Source organism: Passer montanus, unplaced genomic scaffold (genome assembly GCF_014805655.1).
Source record: "Passer montanus isolate IOZ18808 unplaced genomic scaffold, ASM1480565v1 scaffold19, whole genome shotgun sequence".
NCBI lineage: Eukaryota > Metazoa > Chordata > Aves > Passeriformes > Passeridae > Passer > Passer montanus.
Genome location: NW_024366480.1, coordinates 3,287,298 through 3,308,739, shown reverse-complemented (window position 1 = coordinate 3,308,739; position 21,442 = coordinate 3,287,298). Strand labels below are relative to the sequence as shown.

Below are 21,442 nucleotides of genomic sequence, written 5' to 3'. Positions count from 1 at the left end.
TTTTTTAGTTCCCTAAGTTTTCACACAGTTTTATGGTTCAAGAAAATAATCTGTGATAAGATTTGTAGTTAGGATGAAATACTTAACAGTTACTAAATCTGGTGGTATTTGGTAGTAAGTGTGACTTTTGCTATCAGTAAATATATGTCCAATAATTTTGTGTTGCTTGGTAAGCCTTGAGTGAAAAAAGTTTTGAAGTACTTAGCTTTAATAGAAAAAGCAAGGGTACAAGTGTTTGAAATGAAGGATATTGATGGTGAGGTGAGGAGGAATTTCCTTGTTGACAAAAACAGTTTTTGGAGTGATCTATGAATATCTTTTGTGTGTCATAATGCAGAACAAATTTTGTTCTGGGCTGGTTTTAATAATTGTTTAGTTATAATACAGACTTTTTATATCTTGCAGCAGTTTCAGTGCAGTACATCATTGTAAGAAATTCCAGATTCATTTGAGAGATAACACCAGAATCTTGTCCAGTTGCTGTCACCAAAGGTTCTGATGAGCCAGAAGTGCAAACTCATCCAAACTAGGAAACAGCAACGTGAACTTGTACCAGTGCCTAGGGGGGCTACAAGAAAGCTGGAGGACTTTATCCAATGGCATGTACTATAGGGGTGATGGCTTTTATCTGAAGGAAGGTAGATTGAGATTAGATATTAGGAGGAATTCTTTGTGGAGAGGATGTGTAACACTAGAACAGGCTGTTCAGAGAAGCTGTGGATGCCCTATTCCTCAAGTGTTGTAGGTCAGGTTGGATGGGACTTAAAGCAATCTGATCTAGATGAAGATGTCCCTGCCCGTGGTAGGGGAGTTGGTACCAGATGGTCTTTAATGTCCCTTCCAATCCAAAACATTCTGTGGTTCTTTGACACTATTACCATTTTCTTTTCAATTAATTTCATTATCTGTGAGGTGTTTCTTGAACGCATGTTGCTTATGTACTGCATAGTGGAAAACTCCTGAACAACATGATAAGTGTGAAGCCTGCACTAAGTGGTATTCTGCTTTTAGTTTTGTAAGCATACTAGGTAGAGGTTAATCAATAGACCCACAAGTTATTAAAGGAAACCAGGATAAAAATCTGGCAGAAAAAAAATGAAAGCACTACAGTATTTGTGTTTGTCATTTTAGAAAAAGAAGCAATCAATCCCCCAACCCCACACTTCACTTCAAAATAATTTGAGGTGAATAATAATTTGACAATAATGTGTCCTTCATTTAATTTGAAAATTGTTTGTGGAACTGCCAGAAAAAGAGTAAAGCAATTCTTTCTGCACTTCTGAGTGTTTATTATTTTCCTTTTGGAAAGGGAAAGCAGATAATAGAAGTGCCAGTTTGGTATAATTGGTATACAGTTTGGTAGTGGATGAAGTCAGCAGTCCAGCATTCAGGGATAAACATAAATAACCCTTGCACATTCCTCTTCCTTATATATCAGTTTCACAGAACCCCATAAGAAATACAGGGCTGCTTATATGTATCTTATATGACTACATGGACCTGTTGTTCAAATGATAATACAGGTCTTGATAAGTCTTCAGTGATGGCAACAGTCCTAGAAAGAGCTAACGACAGTCCCTGTGTTGTAGTAGTGATAGTAAGTAATGCATGTATTTCTTCATATTTTAATCTGTATAAATGGTTGTAGATTGTGTCTAGAATTGGAGTCACTGTTCAGTTGCAAAGTAATAGCCACCTGCCCTTCAATTTTGAAAAAGAACACATTAAAAATGGATTTTTTTCCCAATCATACTGCTGTAAAGGCCTTGCTGTAGAAATGCATAGACAGACTCGAACTTTGAGAAATGTATATTTAACAGCATCTAAAAGCAAAAGCAAATATTGGTGTTAGTGTTAAGTAGAGTCTATTGAGGTTAAAGTTCTCTCATGGGCAGTGAATTGAGTCCATATACTATTAAAAAAGAATGGTTTCAGTTAACCTGTCAGGGGCTTGGATTTATTGATCTAACCCCCCAAGAATTTCCTATGTACATTTTGAGGAGTTCTGCTCGTTACTCACTAGTACATGATTTGAGACCCATCAAGAAGGAAGGTGTAAAGTGTTCTAACTGTGAAGTTTCTTATGTTAGGAAACCTGTTTAATCCTAACAGTTACATTTGAATAAGTTTTTGTGCTTTAATACCTTCTTAAAGTCACTTATTGTGTAGTAATAGTAAGTTAAAAGTGGCTTACATAACTGGAAGTAGAATGGATTGTGTGGATTTAGAGAAATAACCATATGCAAACTTTTCACCATTATGTACTTAATTTTCAGGGTCAATTCAAGTAGTTGTCCTTTTAAGTGAGGAAGAGTCACATCCCCCTTAAAGTTGATTTATATTTTTCTTTTTCACCACTGTCTGTGAACATTTTATAGCATGAGAATTTGTAAATTGTAATGTAAATATTTTTTACTGTTCAAAACGTATTATAGACCTGTAAATGAATGTCCAGGTTGAATACAGTCTTCATATCTGTATCCTTCCTGAGAGATATATCATTATAAATAATGTGCTCAGAATTGATTTTATGCCTGTTATGAGAGCTGCTCATGTGATGAGAATGCCTTGTGACAAACTGACATGTTTTGATAGGTGCTGAGGTAGTTGTACAGCTTTTTTTAATTAAGCAAGGATCGCAAGTGTTGTGTTCTACAGAAGGTTAATCCCAATATCAAAGTTTAAATGTTAGTTTAGGTATTATGAGACATGACCAATCTCTTCTTGTGCATTTTGGAAGTGTGATGTGAAGTGGATGCTGAGGCTGGGCAGCTATATTATGGGAATGTAAAGTAACTCGTTGCCTGGCAGCTTACAGAAAACATGTCTAAATGTTTGTTTCTGTGGACCTTTAAAGGAGTGAGCTAACAAGCAGCTCTCTGTAGGTTTTCTTTTACATTTTAACGTCACTATGATGTGAGAAATGTTGAAGTCTTTTCAAGTATTAAATCAAGGAATTACTGCTTCAGCGTTCCCTTTTTTTTTATCCTTGGGCACTTGATGCTTGACAACTATCAGCACCAAAGCCAAGTGTCGATAATCAGTTGTTCCTGTATGTAGGATTATTTATTAATTCATTCAGAAGTTTATTTGGTTAATCCTGTATTAATTATGAAAAATTGACATTTGTATTTTGAGTGTCTAAGAAATAATTGCTGTAATTATTCCTTTGTATTTTTACAATATTTATAGTGTTGTTGTAAAAGAACTACTGAATCAGACGAGTTATTCTGTATTTTAAATCTGATACACTGTGCTGTACTTTTCTGAAGGTTTTTATATTTGCTTTCATGTTTCTTTCATGTGTTTGCATGTATATGTTGTAGCTATATCTGAGTATATATACATGTAATTTTGCATGAAAGTGTTAAAACTTTCCCTGCCATTTTTTCTTCATGCCGAAGAACATTTGACATATGTGTTAATTAAATTCGACTGCAGTCCTTTAAGTGTCCTGAAGTTAGAAATATAGCCTATTGTTAAAACCCACAGCAGTGTGGAGCCAGAAACTGGTTATGGGAAGAATGGACATGGGGAGGTACGAGCACGCAGCGAGGCGTCATTACCTGGAGGTAGAAAACAGGCTTAAGTGCTGTTTTGTGACTGATGTCTGTTCAGTGTGATGGGATTTGATTGTGTGCTGAAAGTTAAGTTTTTACCTGTTCTACTGATGGGTCTAAGCTTTGTGTGCTCAGTATTAATCATATACTCAGGTTGAAGTTTGGCTTTGTATGTTAGGAGCTTTTAAAAAATCCTTGTGCTTGACCAGCTATATTGTGTGTTTATGTAGCTACTGCAATGCTTTAAAAAAAGATAGCTGTGTCTACAGCTACATTTTTCAAAGGTGATGATGAGGTGTTAATAGTAGATGAAATTATTTTATAGGATACTAAATTTTGCCAGCATGTAAATAAATCTTCCTTTAATACCTTACAGCCGAGTTGGCCGTCTTTGCTGCCCTCTAGTGTTCTTTTAACATGCCAAACCACAGGCAGGGAGATTTTAAAAGTAACTGCTGCCTTATTTGCTTCTCTCGTTTAGTTTTTTATCAGTCTTCGTCCTTACTGATGTTTAAAAGGCGACAGAAAAATCCTTTAATCTTTATCACCTCGGCTCATTCACTTTGTATTGTTGTAGACTCAGGTATGATCTGCATGGCCGACTTCTCTGAATAAACTCCTTGTGTGATGAGATCTTTTATTTTACAGGTATATCATGAAGCCTTGTGTATCATTTCTACTTAAGTCTTTCTGAATTTTCTATCCTGATAACCAAACCTCTATGATTGCATGTTTATGCTCTAAGCATTGATTTTGTTAATAGCATTTTTGTGGTAAATAAGGAGATCCAGATACTTAGTCTTACAGGATTGCAGGTTATTGCTGGTACTTTACTTGTACTTTACATTATTATGTACATTGTTTCTGTAGTCTATTGTTATTTCTGTAGCATTTCAAGAGATTTTAGAGTTCTCAGTTGTGCCTCACCTTCTGTCACTGTACAGTGGTGTAACTGAAACCCCTTCCCAATATACGTTAGGTTGCTTATTACTTGTACCCAGGAGAGCAGCAGACAGTTTAACTCCAGAGTTAGTTGTTTTTTATTGTTTCATTCTTGTATCTGTTTTCATAAACAGTATGAGAACATGACACTTCAGCTTTAATACTTCCTTTTTTTTTCCTGGTTAAAATTGAGATTGTGTTTGTTTTTATTTAATCAGTGTGTTTACCTTTTTTAACAACAGATCACAAGTTCTACACCAATATTTATGTACTGTAAAGCATGAACCAAAATTTGTATGAAGGAATCACTTTCATCTCTCAAGTAAATGTGCATGTCCATAACTTGGATCCACTACATATTTTTTATTAAGTTACCTTTTCAGAACCAGTGGTTTACTGCCACATTAGCTAAATCTCATATTTGTGAGCAATACTGGAATGACAGTTCTGGAAGCAATCTGTGTTAGCTCCAAAATTAAATATTCTGGGGCATGCACAGGCCATGAGAAGTTTGATATTGTTCTGTCTCAGTGCATCATTCCTGATATAAGGAAAATACCATTAGTCAAAATTGTCGTGCACTTCCCTTTTTGCAACAACTGTTCTTCTAGTACTAAGGTGGGCTTTTGTGATCCTTAGTCTCCTAGGGGCTAAAAGATAACTTTCTCTTTGCTGAGAAACATTCTAAGACAAAGGCTTTTGGCACTCTTAGACTGGAAAATGAAATGCTATTCTTTGGGCCAAGTCCAGGTAGTTGATTTGACTGAACAAATAAAAGATATTTTTTCAATTAAGCAGAAGTTATGAAGATGGTAATTTAGGGCTCCATTTCATGCTTTCATATTTTTAGCCATCGATTTTTTCCATGAATTCCACAATAAAAGTTTAGAGCTCCAGGAAAGTGTTTGTTTAATTTCTTGTTTCAGTTTAGTTAAGTTTAGGGCCATATGCACTGGAAGTGCATATTAATATGGATATTAATATTAGTCAGCCTAGTCTGTAAATCAAATGTAACTGTGCCTTAAACTCAGAGACTTGCCTGCTTGTATGTTAGAGATTCCATATTTGTAGTGATTAATAAGTGAACAGCATGTTGTGAGTCAGTTTTATGTTGTATTGCAGTATGGAAAGAAGGACATGTAGGTTAACTGTTCTGGCACTTTTAAAATGCGATGCAAAACTACTTTTTTTTCTGAGGACCATATTTAGAAGGGGAAGAATGCAATTCATAGGAAGTACTGGGGTTAACAGTAACATTGGGTGGTAGAAAGTAAGGAAAATTGAAGTTGCCACCAGGAGGAGCAGTACCAAAATATTCTCATTTTTTCACTGTCACGGTTGCCTAGTGCTGTAGCTGTAAGCTGTCTGTGTCTTTGGGAACATCACAATTTTTTGAAGGGTAAGGTACTAAATAGAATGAAACTAAAAAAAAAACAACCCTGAAAGAATGCAAATGAAGGACTCAAGTATTTTTTTCAAATTATAATCTGGAAATAATTTTTCTTTTAACATTTGAAATTTTAATTTAAATCTGTTAAGGTCTGTATCCTGGCTTCATTATGGTATGCTGTTAGCCGGACTATCAAAATTAAATCTGGTTTTGTATCTCTTAGTTAGATGCAATAGAATAATTTTCAGGAGCTGGTATTACTGCACTCAATTTTCTGTATCTACCTAGACCAGCCCTTAGTTAAACAGGCAGTCAGGCCATGCAGCTTGTGCACCTGTGCCTGTGCAAGAGGCAAATTGTCTGCCATGCCAGGGAATGAGTTCAGTGGGAAACACAAAGTGCCTTGCAGGGGTTTGAGTCTGGGCTTTGCTTTTTCTGGCATTCTGCCTCTGTTCTCCCCAGCCCCTGCACTTACAAGTTGCTTTGTAGTTTAACATTTCTAATCTATAAAGCTATGCAAAGATTTTGGAAAAAGGAGAAATTTGTTAGTGGGGGAAGACTTGTTTTAATGTTGCATATTACCCTGAATGTATTTAAAAGTCTTGTCGACGTGGCATTTAGGGGCATGATTTAGTGGTGGACTTGGCAGTGCCAGATTAACAGATTGATGATTTTAGGGGTCTTTTCCCAACTAAAGAATTCTGTGATTCTCTGTCGTGACAACATGTTATTTGTAGAGGTAAATAAAAAAAAATTATGGGTTATGTGATAGTCTTCCAAACTATGTAGCTAAAATATTTTGCTAGTCAGGGATAAAATTCATTTATCAAGGAATTCTAATGAAATTTTGAAACAATAGAGGAAATGTATGCATATATGCTTGTAAAACTTGTGAAAGTAGCATTTGTATTTAAAATACAACAATTTGACATAGTGTACCTTCACAGTGATGGCTATTATTGCTTAGATTTAATCAACAAATGAGAATAATTTTTTTTTTACCTTGATTAATAGATTTTATTAAAATAGAAAATATGTACAGTCACAGTCCATCATATTACTCCTGAAACACTGTGCTGTTGTGTGTATAATCTAAATCAGGTTTTGGAAACCAGTGGGATTTCCCATTAGTGTTTTCAAATATTGATATTTGATAAGAATTTTGTGTTTCATTAACTGGATTGCCATTGGTGCTCTGCTTCAAATTCCTGGCCCATTACTGTTACCAATTCAAAATGTTGCTGGCTATCTCCTTGATACTATCTCCCCCACACTTAGTAAGTATGTGCTCAAGGGCTATTTTTATGTGTAGTATTAGCAAGTTATTTACTCACATTTGCAACAAAGGTTTTAAAATGTAAGTAAACACTTGAAGCAAGTCAAGATGATTTTTGTTTCTGAGGGGGACTTTAAAAATTCTATTGGAGATAGGTTCATGTTCAATTTAGCTATTAAACAATCATCTGGGTCCTGTATGTAATGTCAGATGCTGGGCATGATCCTAAGTTAAGGGTGGTCAGCACCCTTTGTGACAGTCCCTTGCAAAACAGCAAAATCTCTTTCTGTAAATTGTGTTAAGTGATTTTTGGAACCCAGAGAGATAAAGTGGGTCATGAAAATCACAAAGATAACTCAGACCTGAATGCTAATGCGAAGTGAGTGTGTGGGCCATGTTATACTTACCCTGCTATGCATCTGTGAGAGAGAGAAGAGTTTTTGTTTGTCTTTATATGGAAGATGTTTTATTTCGTGGTTTCTTTTAAAGTTGTAAACCTGGGAGTCCAGCAGTACAGCTAGGTCACATAAAGATAAAATACGAATCAATAAGTGATTGCATCTTACCTTTGTTTTGTTTTAATGATCTGCTGTGTTCTGGCAAATGTTTCCCCATAGGATGAAGATGAGTTGGACTCTCACACCATGGTGAAGACCAACTCAGAGAGCGCCGGTACCATGAGAGCCACCAGCACGATGAGTGAAGGCGCTCAGACAATGATTGAGCACAACAGCACCATGTTAGAATCAGACTTGGGGACCATGGTAATCAACAGTGATGATGATGAAGAGGAAGATGGGACCATGAAACGTATGTTGTTAATTTGCTTTCTTCTAATAGTGTGTTTTCTCGTGCTGCATGACAGTGTTGTATCATGAAAGGCTTTTAAGTGTCAAGTTCTGTGATTTAAACAGGGAGAGAGGAGTTTTTGTGTCTCTAAGCACTCTATTACTTGCAGAGAAAGAGTTGACTATAGTGAGAGATTCAGAGCAGAAGCCTGGTTTTGGTGCTTTGCTAAGTTTCTCTAGAGGACTCTCAAATTGTCCTTCTGTGACTTGTACTGCTTGTCTCTTTCCCTGCTGTCCCACATACATTTGGACCAGTTTCTTGGAGCTAAACTGGTGTGATTATGTGAGAGGCTGCTGTTTCAATGTCAGTGGTCCTGGGAATGTATCATGAATCTCTTTAGGGTCAGCAATCAGTAATATATTTTGCTGTAAAATTGTTTTGTAACTCAAGATCACTTAGCAGATCTGTATTTTTTCAAGCACATAATTATTTGGACATTTTCTGGAATGTAATTCAACAATGGTTGATTTAAGGCAATGATCAAAAGATTATTGAAACCTAACTATAAAGTCCTAATTGATTTTGGCAGCACGTGAAGGAGTATGTAACAAGGAGTAAAAAAGAATTGTGAATGTTTTTACGTATAAAAATATAAGTTATACTAAAATATCTGTAAATACACAGTTTAAAAATAGTTAATTTACATACTTACTAGCTGATATGCTCATTGTTTGACTGAAGACTACTGCAGATTGAGGTCCATGAATTTTAATAGAATTATTTGCATGATTAGGCAGCATCAATAGATGACTCTAACTCAGGCTGTGCTGCCTGATTTCATGTAATGTTTAACTCCAGGCAGTTGCAGGGAGAGGAGGCTGTGGGGAGTTGTCTGTGTGTGTAATATAGAGAGTTAATATCTCAAGAGTGGAATTCAATGCCAAAGAAATAACTTTGTAGTGTTTCATAGTAAATACAAAGCTGCATTTCTGTTTGCATGTAGATACCTGATGTAATTTGCTTAAGATTATTTGGAAGTGCAAAGCAGAAACTTTTTGTGTGTGTACAGGAAGTTGGAAGGAAAAAGCGGTTTTGTAGATGTTGCTTGTTTGGCTTTTTTGTGGTTTCTTTTGAGTTTTATTTTGTTTTTCCTTTAGAGTTCTCAGCTGTGTGACAAAAAAAAAGGGGGAGAAAGCATGAAAAAACTTGGAATTAATTTTTAGGGTGGAAGTATTATGAATTAGAATTTAGTGCAGTTTCTATTCAGCTTGACAAATCAGTCTTCATAAGTAAGTTCTGTGTTAGTAGTTTACCAAATTGCACCACACGATCCGTACAGTTTTTATATGTGCTGAGAGGAAGTGCCTGTTGCTAGGGCAAACAGATCAGAAGAGTGGCATTGGGTTTGCATTGCAATCTCTTAATCTGTGTGTTATTCATCTGCTGGGGACACTGCTTTTAAAATGTACTGTTATTTTCAATTTTTAATTGATTCCAGTAACAATCTGTAGTTAGGGAGTTGCCTTTCTACATCTTTCACATTTGGTCAGTATATGTCTTAATCCCATTCTTCTTTCTTCTCAAGCAAGAATAATCTTGGGATTATTCCCCTTCCCCTCCCTCCTATCCCATGGATGACTCTTGAGCCCTGTAACTGCAGCAAAGCCAAGCCAGCAAAGTAGAGGTAGTTTGCCTCATGACAAGTGATTGTTTAATCATTCAGCTGTCATGCCACAGGTTTGGTTTCAGCACTTACTTGCTAAAATTCCTTGTATTTTGCATTAGGCACCCATTATTTGTATTTTTTACATAAAAAACTAGAAATAATTCAAGAATGGGACCTCTGCATCTCTCAGCTAAAAATGAATATAAATCATGACCACTGTAACTGGTCCTCTATTTCTGTAATTGTTGTGCTATTGGTTGAAATAGGAGCAATAGCAAGTTTCCTAAATAAATGTCACCAGGAAGGGACATAAAAATCCTTGTCTCTGAAAGGCAGCCACAGATTTTGTGCTTCTTTGTGCTAGACAAGGACATGAGATTTTGGAGATTGGTTGCCTTTTCCAGTATACCTTTAGAGGCAAAGTAGGCACTTTCTCGATGTTTGTGTGATTTGGTTATAATAAATCAAAATTAGTATCTTAAAAATGCTCTTTCACTAATGCTGCTGAATAACAGAATATTGCAAGCAAGAAGGTTGGAGAAATAAATTTCGTAAACTAGGGAAGAGAGATTTCATTTCCTTCCTAGAGACACAAAATATTTATGACAAACTTCTTATTTAATTGCTGTGTGTTTAGTTTCATGTTTTGTTTCCTTCTGCCTTTTGTTTCCCTGCTCAAGGACAAAATAAGAAACAATAATATGTTTTTATTTATAAGTACCCATGCTTAGAGGCCTCTGGGAGCCATGACAGAAAATAACTAAAACCATATTTTTTTCACAAATAGGGAATTGTGCCCAGATAAAATTGGGATTTGGAACAAAAAGAGGCCAGTCCTCCTGCCCCAACATACATTATACAGTCTGGTAATAAACAACATTTATCCTGTCTTGCTTGGTATGTCTGTGCATGCTCTGAACAGAGACTCTGTGGTATGTACCTGGGAGGAGGAAAGAAAATGAAGAACATAGGAGAGTTGGGAGGAACTTAACTTTAGGAGGTCTAATGTGGAGTAGAGGAGAGAGTGAGAATGATAGAAATATTACTTCTTTTGTTTGGTTGTCTGGGTTTTACTTATTTTTGTGTAGAAGCCTTTTCATATGTCAGTGGAGAGACTAGTGTTCAGCTTCCTCATCCTTGTGGTTTTTCAGCACGGCTTAGTGTTAGGGCTTTCCAGTGCACCAACAGTACTCATGGTCATTCTCTTTTCTCCTTTTCACTAACATGCTCCCTGCTTCTCCTTCTTGCCATGTTGAATTCATATTGGCTATCTACATTGGGCTGGAAAAGAAGTTGTCTTTAGTGCAGTTTGGGTTTATTCTGGATTTCTGACTGCTGCTTCAGTCTTTGGGAAAGCTTCTAGATAGTTTGTGGTTGGTAATGGATGTATTAAAAAACAAGGACAGAGAAGTCAGGAGGTGGCATTTGACAGCTAGAATGTAGAAAAGTAATCAGGTTTTGTTTCATTTTGCCCTGTAAGACATGAACATTTTAGGTTTAGTCAGTATAATTCTTAAACACATTTATCCTTCTAATCAAACATAAGAATATAATCTTTGGGACAGCAGGTTTCCTTCCCTGTTCTCCCCCTTCTCCCCCCCAACAGATGACTGTTTTGAGCAGCAGAACTCCAGCAAAGTTGGCAAACTGGAGATAGCCTGAGGCAAGTGATGGTTTAATCATTCAGCTGTCAGGCAACAGGTTTGGGTCCAGCACTTACTTTCCTGTCTTATTATACAAAATGGTATTTTTTATTACAGCGGGACATGCACCCTGCTGTAGAACCTACACGTTGATAGAAGAACTCATGAGTTGGTTTGTTCATTTTTTTTCAGCGATTTCAGCATCCAGGGTAAGGGATTGTTTGATAGTGTAAGTCAGTCTCCTCTGTGATACGAGGTGTATGCTTGGATAGCTCTGCAGTGGTGCTTCAAAACTCTTAAAGAGGCCTAAATCCTTCAGCTGGTGTTTCAGCCGACAAACAAAAGCTGGTGAAACATGTTTGATAACAGCTTATGTCCTAATTTTGGTAGGAGTTTTGTAAGGAAACTCAGTTGTGGTCTGGTTTCAGTAGCCTAGATATTTGCACTTCATGGATGTATTTTCATTCAGGCATGTTTACTGTGTCCCCAGTAAGATGGTTTGCTTGGTGCCATATATAGGTGTATATGTATAGAGGTGATAGATGTTTACAGGTCTGCATTGGTTCTCAAGCCATTTTCTGTGACTGGTAATAAAGTTGCTCATTTATGTCACTAACAGTAGTATGTTTTAAAAATGGGGATTTTTCTTTTTAAATAATGTTGTTGTCAGTTCTGCTTCTGAGAGCTGTTGCAGAATGCTAGTTTTGTGTGGATTTTCTTTGTTTTGCTAAAAACAGAAATAAAGTGTAATTCTGCTGGAATGGACTAGTGGGAAGTGTTTGAACAATGCCCTCAGGCACATGGTGGGATTCTTGGGGTGTCTTTTACAGGGCCAGAAGTTGTACTTGATTATCCTGATGAATCCTGTCCAGCTCAGAATATTCCACGATTATAATAGTAGTATCATTGAACATTTTTTTCTTTTTTCCAGGGAGTGGGGGAAAAAACCCCCAAAAATTATTGAACCAGTTTTACAAGTCTTATTCTCAAGAAACAAAGGAATGTTTTGTGCTAGAAACTTTTCCTCGTTAAAAATTGTAACTTGGGTTCATAGTCTTTCAAAAAGTCTCTGAAATTTTCAACTTTCAAGTTGAAAATTATGTGGATTTTCCATTTAGATGCCAGTTGCAATTATTTCTGGTAAATAGGTGTGTCATACAACAAACAGAAGACTGAATGAGGCTTGATGCCTAATGAAGGCTTGAGTATATAGGTCACTGTCATACAAAATGTGTGAACTCAGTAACCCCTTTGCTACACAGCTCCCAGTAGTCAAATATTTCTTAGATCTGTCCTGTGGTAGAATCCCAGGTGCTGTGGCTTAAGTAACTGATACAGATTCTGCTGCTGCTTCCTTGTGGTTCCCAGTAGCCTGACCTCTAATTCTCTGGGGTGGAGAATAGGTGTGTGTTAGCAGCAGAACTTTCCCACTCATAAAATACAGTCACAATTCCTGCTTAAAATATGGCTGAAGGAGGTGGCTGTGGCAGCTTTTTATGTGGTAGTTCACTGTTAGATGCATTTACCTGGAGAGTGAGGTCAAATTGACATTCTAGGCTTCTGCCTCCCATTTCCCAGAATTACTGCCACTGTGTTGTAGGGCACCTTGTGAGGGGAGAGAGTAGTGGTAGGAATGTGTGGAATACAAAACTTAAGTAGGGTATGATTTTGTATGAGCTCTAGTATCCTTTGCGGCAGGGGTGAGAGCACATAGGTAGATACAGGTCTAAAGAAGGCTGAAAGCTGATTGCTTTACAGCTTCTGATTCTTAATAGTGACAAAGCAGTGTATTCTGAGGGAATAAAAAGATTCTGACAGGATGTTCAGAGAAGCACTTCAGACAGGAGAGCCAGATCCCTCACTTCACCAAGCAGCAGAAAATGTTCCTCAGTTGTGAGGTGGATGGAGATCCACAGAATGTGGAAGGCTGTGCAAGCTCGTAGCTTTTGGCAAAAGGAAGAAAACTTTCCTCCATAAATGTGCAGCTGCAGAAGAGGTCCAGTGTCCTGGTAGTCACAGAGTGAGAGAAAAACGTAAGGACTTTGCACTGGACATTGCAAACCCTCCACTCCAAAATGCCCAACAAACAAAATGCCAGCACCCATGCCCTCCCAGGAAATGGTAGTGGGAGTCTCCCTTCCGTAGGAGATGGTCACCCTCATCTGCTGACCTTACTTGTTAACTAACAGCAGAACTTTTAAACTGGTTTAAAATCAATTTCATATTAATGCAATACTTTTCTGTTGGAAACGCTTCACTGCAAAATAATTTTTCATGGTAGATGACACATCGATGGAATTTTACCAGAACATGTATTAGAATGGAGTGTGCATTCCTCTTTATTTTGAAATGTGTGTTGAGAATTATTTATTTTTATTTGTGATATGTTTTTGAAACAGTGTCCTAGAGTTGGTGTTATGTTGTTGCCTCATTCATTTTATTCAGGATACTTTTTGGAAGAAACTTGCTTACGTAACTATTTGGGGACATCCCTCCTGGCTGTGTTCCTATCAGGACTATGCTATAGCTGAGGTAGAGTCTGTTATCAGCATCAGTGGTGCTCTCTGTGTTTTATGGCTTGCCAACAATTTCTGACTTGTTATGGCCTTTTTCCCCCAGCTGTCTATGCAGTAGGCAAGTTGTAGGGATAATAGAAGATGAATATTCTTAAATATTGAATCTGTGGAAAACATTTTTAAATGTGATCACTGCTTATTGAAAAGCAAATAATTAGAAGAACTGAAAAATCCCGTTCCTTCTAGAATGGAACAGGCTATTGCACAATAGGCTTTCGGTGCAAGTTTGGGGTGATACTGACTGTGCTGTAGATTTTTTTGTGGCAAATCTAACTTACTGAAGAGATGAGGGAATTAATTGTCCTTAAGGGAATCTTTATGTATTATACTTCCAATTTTCTTGGTTCTTGAAATATGGTTGAGAAGGTAGCATCACTCTGTTGTTCATGAAAGTTAAGAAAAGTACTTTTAGACCAAACTGGTCTTATTTGCGGGGAGGGGGGGCGGTATGCAGCCTTTATTGGTTTGCTCTGGTATAAAGATCCTGAGTGTTTTCTGAAGTAAATACAAAAGAGATAGCAGCTTTCACATGGCCTTTAAATTTGTAGATGTCAATGCATTCCTATGAAACACTAACTGAACCTGTTAGGTTAGCTAGAGATTGAAATAGTGTATATTTTTTCATTTATTTATTTATAAAAATAAAACCTTAAAAATAAATTTGTAAATAAATTCTTTGGGATTTTTTACATTGGAGGAAGAAACAAAAAAAAAAAAGGTTGAAATACCTCTGGCCCCATCATTTTGCAGTCATGTTTCTGGTTTTGTGTGTGAGTTTTTGTATTTGCAGTGAAGGTAAGCAGCTCTTGCCGTTTTAATTGGGCTAACTGACTGTATGCTCAGTTAAAATCAGAAGTGAGTTCTGAATTCTTACTTAGCAAAACAAATAAAAGCCATTCGCAAAGTAAAAAAATACATGTTCTTTGCTTACCTTGGAGTAATTTCAGTCCTGTTGACCCAATTTCTATTGTATGCATTTGGTAGCAAGGAATTCAGAGGGGTTGGTTTGTTTTTTGTGTGTAGATAGTCTTCTATTGCATGTATAAGGAAGATACTTATAAATAGCTTTTAAAATTACCAGCAGTGCTTGGAAAATCTTTAGTATTGCCTTATATGTTACAGAATGGAGACTTCCTTACCTGTAATGGGCCAACATTTTGGTACTTGGAGTTTTGCACAGAGACACTGGCAATCTTTTTGTTTATAACTATGTCTCAGGGATGAAACTTAAGTACAGCCATCTCAACAGAAGAAAAAATTGGTTGTGAAAGGCCAGCAATGTGGTGTCCTATCTTTTTGGTACAAACAGTTTCAGGGGTTTTGGGCAGAGATCACCAAGTAATGAACAGTTTGTACTAAGAAATGTGTATTGTATTTCTGTTCTTAATTCTACCTCCTTCATACTACTATCTTCTCTTGGATCTGTTTTCTAAATATGTGTTTTTTAAAAATGTAGATGCTTCCATTTTTCTTCTGCTCTGCTCAGCTCTCATGAGACTCCACCTGTAATACTGTGTTCAGCCCTAGCACCCCCAAAACAAGAAGGACATGGAGCTGTTGGGGTAGATCCAGGGGAGGACCATGAAAATGATTAAAGGGTTGGAGCATCTCTGATATGAAAACCGACTGAGACAGCTGGGGTTGTTCAGCCTGGAGAAGACTCATTCTCCACATAAGTCCCTGGGGAGACTTTGTAGGACCTTGCAGTACTTAACCGGGATCCTACAGAACTGGAGGGGGACTTCTGACAATGGCCTGTAGTGATAGGACAAGGCATAATGGCTTTAAACTGTAAGAGGGCAGGTCTGGAGTAGATAATTTTCAGAAATTATCTACTATCAGGGTGTTAAAATATTAGAACAAGTTGCCCAGAGAACCTATGGATGCCCCATCCGTGGAAGTGTTCAAGGCTGGGATGGATGGGACTTTGAGAACCTTGATGTAGTGAAAGGCATCCCTGCCCCTGGAAAGGGACTTGGAATTAGATGGTTTTTAAAGGTCCTTTCCAACTCAACCCATTCTATGACTGTGGTTTTTGCTCTTTAGTGCTCTTTCCTGTAGTTATTTGGCATCCCTGCTGTTTACTTCTCATCACTTCCTCAGTCCCAGATTCAAGAGATCAAGAAACGTCCTTCAGGTGATCTTGGGTTTAGTGGGGGCAAACTTGGGAGATTCTGGAGATCACTTGTCTGTTGTCTGGTCAGTTAAATTTAACTTGGAATTTAGTTCACTGTATTGTTAGTTGCTACTAATTAAAATAAGGTGAGTAGAGATCTGAGATGAAAAAAAAAGTAAAAAAATGTGGCAAAAACTGAGAGAAAAATCAGCTAAAAAATGTGAGGAAAAGAAGGTGTGTATGGAAATAACAGATTGATTGAAGGAATCACTGTGGAGTTGAAGGAAAGCAGCTGAAGTCAGATTCACTAAAGCTTAGAGCACGACAGTAGAAACCCACCTTAAAAAATGCCAGAAGAAATCTTACTGGAACAGAAAAATTTAGGAACAGCAGAAAGAAAAGGAACAATAAATCAACATGCAGTCTTTGTTTCTATCAAGAATAGTGTGGCCAGCAGGTCCAGGGCAGGGATTGTCCCCATCTACCGAGCCCGGGGGAGGCCATGCCTTGAATCCTGTGGTCAGTTTTGTGCCTCTCATTTGAAGAAGGACTTTGTGGGGCTGGAGTGTGTCCAGAGAAGGGCAGTGGAGCTGCTGAAGGGCCTGGAGCACAAGTCCTGTGAGGAGCTGGGGGGGTTTAGCCTGGAGAAAAGGAGGCTCAGGGGGGACCTTACTGCTCTCTACAACGACCTGAAAGGAGGTTGTAGCCAGCTGGGAGTTGGTCTCTTGTGCCATGTCTCAAGTGAAAGGATGAGAGAAAATGGCCTTAGGTTTTGCTGGGGGAGATTCAGATTAGATATTTGAAATTTTTTTCACAGAAAAAGCGAGTAAGCATTGAAAAGTCCTGCCCAGGGAGGTGGTGGGGGCAACATCTCTGGAATGTTAGGAAGTGTCAAGAAGTGTCTGGATGTGGCACTTGGGATGTGGTTGTGGTGATTATGGTGTTTCTAGGTCAGTGGTTGGACTAGATGATCTTCAATGTCTCTTCTGGCCTTGATGATTCTGTGAAAAGATGGCAGTACAAAAATAAACATTAATGAAAAAACAGGCTGCTATTAGCCGTGCAGCAAAATTAGAATGAATTAGGAAATCTTAAGACAAAGAAGATGGAAAGAGATGATGAAATAAGAAGTGGAAGAGAGGGGAAAAACCCACTTAGTGAATGAATAAAAACTAGTGTAAAGACAGATAAAGAGATTAGCAAGTCCTAGTGATCATGTAAAACACAAGCTCAAAATCTATTTTCAGTTTACCTTTTCACTTGTTTAAACAAATATATCAAATAAAAATTCCTATTACTTTGTTATGCTTGTAATTTAAGTATATAGTTTTGTCTGATTTTTGGTGTTAGGATTTCCCCCCCACCCCATCTTAGTTATTTATCTCTCATATTTTGTTTGTGGAAATATATTTTATATATCTTGTCAAATATGCTACACTTCCAGGAAGTGACATTTCATGTGTCAGTGCTATGCAGAGTATGGTATCTGAAGTGACAGTCATGTTTATTTATTATGCAATTTAGTAATGAATTTGTTTTGAAATCCCACAAATTAAAACAAATTTCAGTCATTTAGGACTGAAAATTTTATTTTTTTACCTTTAGTTTTGCAAAAAGGGTAAAAGAGCAGGAGTTCATGCTGATCCCTGTCTGCTTCATAAAGCTTTTGCAGCTCTTTTGATGATGACAAAAAATCCCCCAGGATATGGAGACAGGGTGCTTTGCAACCATCTGTAGAGGGTGATCCTGTAATTTTCTGGGCATATTAATTGGTAATGAATAAAATTAAGCAGCATCTAGACACAGTTTGTGTAGCTGTATTTTGCAAGTTTTTTTTTTTTTTCCATAATTATTAAATCCCACCTTTACTGAAACTCTTCCTTTTCTACAAGTGCTTGTGGACCAGGCCTTGAAGTTAGGGGTATTCAGCACCCTAAGGGATGCCTAGCACCTCATGTTATTCAGTCTCTATAACAACAAATGAATACTGCATGAAGTAACTTCTCATATTATTTGTGTGTGCAACACTGAAATGTCTTGAACATTTCTCCACATTGTATCTTACTAGAAAAATATCATACTTTGACTATGAGCTTTTATGCCAGAGATCCTCAGGGGACAGACAGAGGCTTGCATCACATACAGATGACTGTATTAGTTTCTGCAAACCCCAGGAAAATTAATTAGTGAAGTCTAGTTTATAGTGCATTCATTCTTTAATCTTTGAAGAGTTTTTTACCTTTTTTGTCTGTTTTCTTTCAACTCAGGAAATGCTACTTCACCACAAGTTCAAAGACCTTCTTTCATGGACTATTTTGATAAACAAGATTCCAAGAATAAAAGCCCTGAAAACTGTAATCAGAACATGCATGAACCTTACCACATATCCAAAAATGTTTTCCCTGATAACTGGAAAGTCCCTCAAGATGGAGACTTTGATTTCGTAAGTACTTCTTTATTGTTTAATCTCTTGCATGCAGTTTATTTTATATGTGCCAAAAATAGTTAATCTCTTTCTATAACTATATTAATGCAAATAAAATAAGTAAACTTTCAAGAATACTGTCCAGATATCTAATTTTTGTGCCTCATCCTGGTTGTTGAAGTAAGTACACCTGATTAACACAGGCCTTTTTTAATGAGGAGTCATCTGTGACATTATACTACCTTGTAATTACTTTTTTAAAAATTGTTTTTCGTTCCTTAAAATTCATGTGTTATAACAACTTTAAAATTTGACCCAATACTGTTAAGAAAAAATAGAATTGCTATAGACATGGAATATTGTTGTCATGTTTGCTGGCTATCTCAGTAAAATGATAAGCATTTTAAAGTGGATTGGAGCCATTTAATCAATCCCCTTGGAGATGTTTAAGACCACCTACTGTTCTGCACAAGTCATCTTCTTGGTACCATTCCACTAGCACACATCTCTTTACATAGAATTATTCTACCTAACACAAGTTCATCTATTTTAAGTTGGAGTTTTTACCCTCCAAAATATTTGTAGTTTATTTCATTTTGCCTATGTTGCAAATTATAACAGGATCAAAAAGAAAATGTTCCTAAGTTATAGGTTGCACTTAAAATGAAATATGTAATTAGTGATTAGAGACTTGTAAATAATTATACCTGGTTTTCACCTTGGCTTATTTTTTAACGTGTTTCAATGTAGTCTTTGTTTATCTGTTGTGGATGAAATGTTCATAACTACAGTGCAGTAACTAAATATGATCATATGGTGCCTTTATGAAGCACACTTGAGATTTCAAGAGAAATGTTGTGTTTAATTTTAGGTAACAGCTGTAGGTGGGGAATTTTCTTTCCAGTTTTCACTTACTGCATTTCTACTTAAAGCTGACTCTTAAATTTAAACTACTGAGGTAAAGCCAGTTAAATCGTGTAGTACAAGCTGTTGCTGCTGGAGAGTTTTGATTTAGTTGGATTTTGGTTTGGATGGAGTTTTTTTAGGTTTGGTTTTTTTTTTTTCCTACAAATACAGCTATCATCATCCTGATTATTGACTAACAAAATAGTTGCACTATTCATTGGAAGATAACTGGTCATTGATTCAGTGGGGTTATTATAGTGGCAATAAAACTGCCTTTAGAACAATTTTAAATTCATCCGATCTTTTCCATTACTTGTGAAGAAATGCAGGCAAAAATTATTCTTTTCATAAATACTAAGATGATAAATCTGTAAGTACTTCCTCATTAATAATTCACACGTGGATAATAATTTGGAATTTGTTGACATTGCTTGTACAATGAAGTTGCCTTCTTGTAATAGGAATTTGTCCTAGAACAAAACCCAAGCAGTTCTGATCTTCAGAAACTGAACTGCTCAGTTTTCTACGCATACCTTCCAAGTGGTGTTAGACTGGCAAGTGCAGACTTCAGAATCCTAGAATGGTTCCCTCTAAAGGAAGGGACCTTTAGAGGTCATGTAGTCCAGCTTTCCTGCTGTGGACAAAGTCATCTTTCACTAGCTATTTAAAGCTGTAACCTTGAAAACTTCCAATAACGCAGCATCCACAACTTGCCTGGGCAATTTGTTGCTGAGTCTGTTGGAATTTATGTGATGTGCAGTTTGTCCTTGGCCTCCTGAAAAGGCAGTGTTGTGAGGCTCGTCGCTACAAAATTATTCTGATTGAAAACCAAATAGGATTTTTTTCAAAAGTGACTAACTATTTGTATAACTCTGTGTGTGTGATGGTATTTTGTTTTAAACATGAAGAAGAGATAAACAATCCCAAGAAAAATTTTAAGAAGATGCTTCAATAGTGGATATACTGCTTCAGAGTAGTCCACTCAAAAATGCATTTCTCTGAAGCATCTGATACCAGCTTAACTGATTTTAACAGGTTTTAACTGCCTGCTGATTTGAACCACTGGCAATTATTATTTACTTATATATTCTAGAAGCACTTCTATTTATGTTTTAGACAGTGAGTGGCAGTGTTGGCAAGTGGGCTGCAAGAGACTTTCTCAAAGGATAAATCAGTGGGCAGCATGCATAATATATTGTCTGTTCTTTGTGAGATCAACATGAATGTTTGCAGTTACTGACATGAAGTCTTTAAATGATTCATGAAAGGGATAAATGATGGAAATTTTTTAACTAAATAATTTCATGCTGTTTTGTTTGGAATTAGCCTTAATGGGAACTAAAAAGGTATCCAAATTGTAAATTATGACAATCATAATTTTGTTTAAAGTAGGGATCGCTACACTAGAACTGAAATATAAATGATCAAAATACAACTTAATACTAGTATTTTCTGATAGTACTCCAGCTTCCTGTATAGAAGAGGAAAGATGCCCTGTAAGCCAGAAGTCACCAAACTCATTTGCTGAATAATACCATTATTTCTTACCCTTATAAGCCAGACACACCATGGCAGTTCTGGCAGCCAGTGAGCACTTCACTTGGGAGCCAAGGTGAATGACAGGGTCATGCTAAGAAGAAATGCTTAAATGTATTGGATGGAAAACACTACAAATTTATTAATGTATATGTCTGTTAAAACATGAAGTAGGAAAAAGAAATGCCATTGAGATGGGAAAGAGAAGGAAAAAGAAAGTGAAAACAAACTTGACAAATCCCTGTAACTAGTAAGTTTGCTTATCTCTGTATATTTTAAGGTGAAACATGCAGAACTGGGAACTAATTCCTGTGGCCAAATAGTATATTTGCTTTAGGTCACAGTGATATTTTATCCTATTCTTAGTCTACTATACTGTCTGATAAAACATAGTTATTTTATTTGTTGAAATGTACAAATACATGTAATGTGCATAGAGCAGTTAGTCTACATACTTGCTGATGTTTTTAGATAATGTAAATAAATGATAGAGGAAACTGTTCTCATAATGTGGATAAACAAATAGATAAAATAAGGCAAATGAACATGGTGTTAGGGCTGGTTTGAAAGTCTTGGTGTGAGCATAGTTTTCTGCCCTGATGTAAATGTTTTAAAAA

The 21,442-nt window shown here is 36.7% G+C and overlaps 1 protein-coding gene across 1 annotated transcript in view; it reads left to right on the top strand.

Moving 5' to 3' along the window:
- The window catches only part of STK3 (serine/threonine kinase 3), a 130,078-nt gene that overhangs the window by 61,470 nt on the left and 47,166 nt on the right, over positions 1–21,442 (top strand). Inside the window, exons 9-10 of the mRNA XM_039706082.1 lie at positions 7,786–7,978; positions 18,226–18,401. Of these exons, the coding sequence (XP_039562016.1) occupies positions 7,786–7,978; positions 18,226–18,401 (369 nt within the window). The remainder of the gene's footprint in view (positions 1–7,785; positions 7,979–18,225; positions 18,402–21,442) is intronic.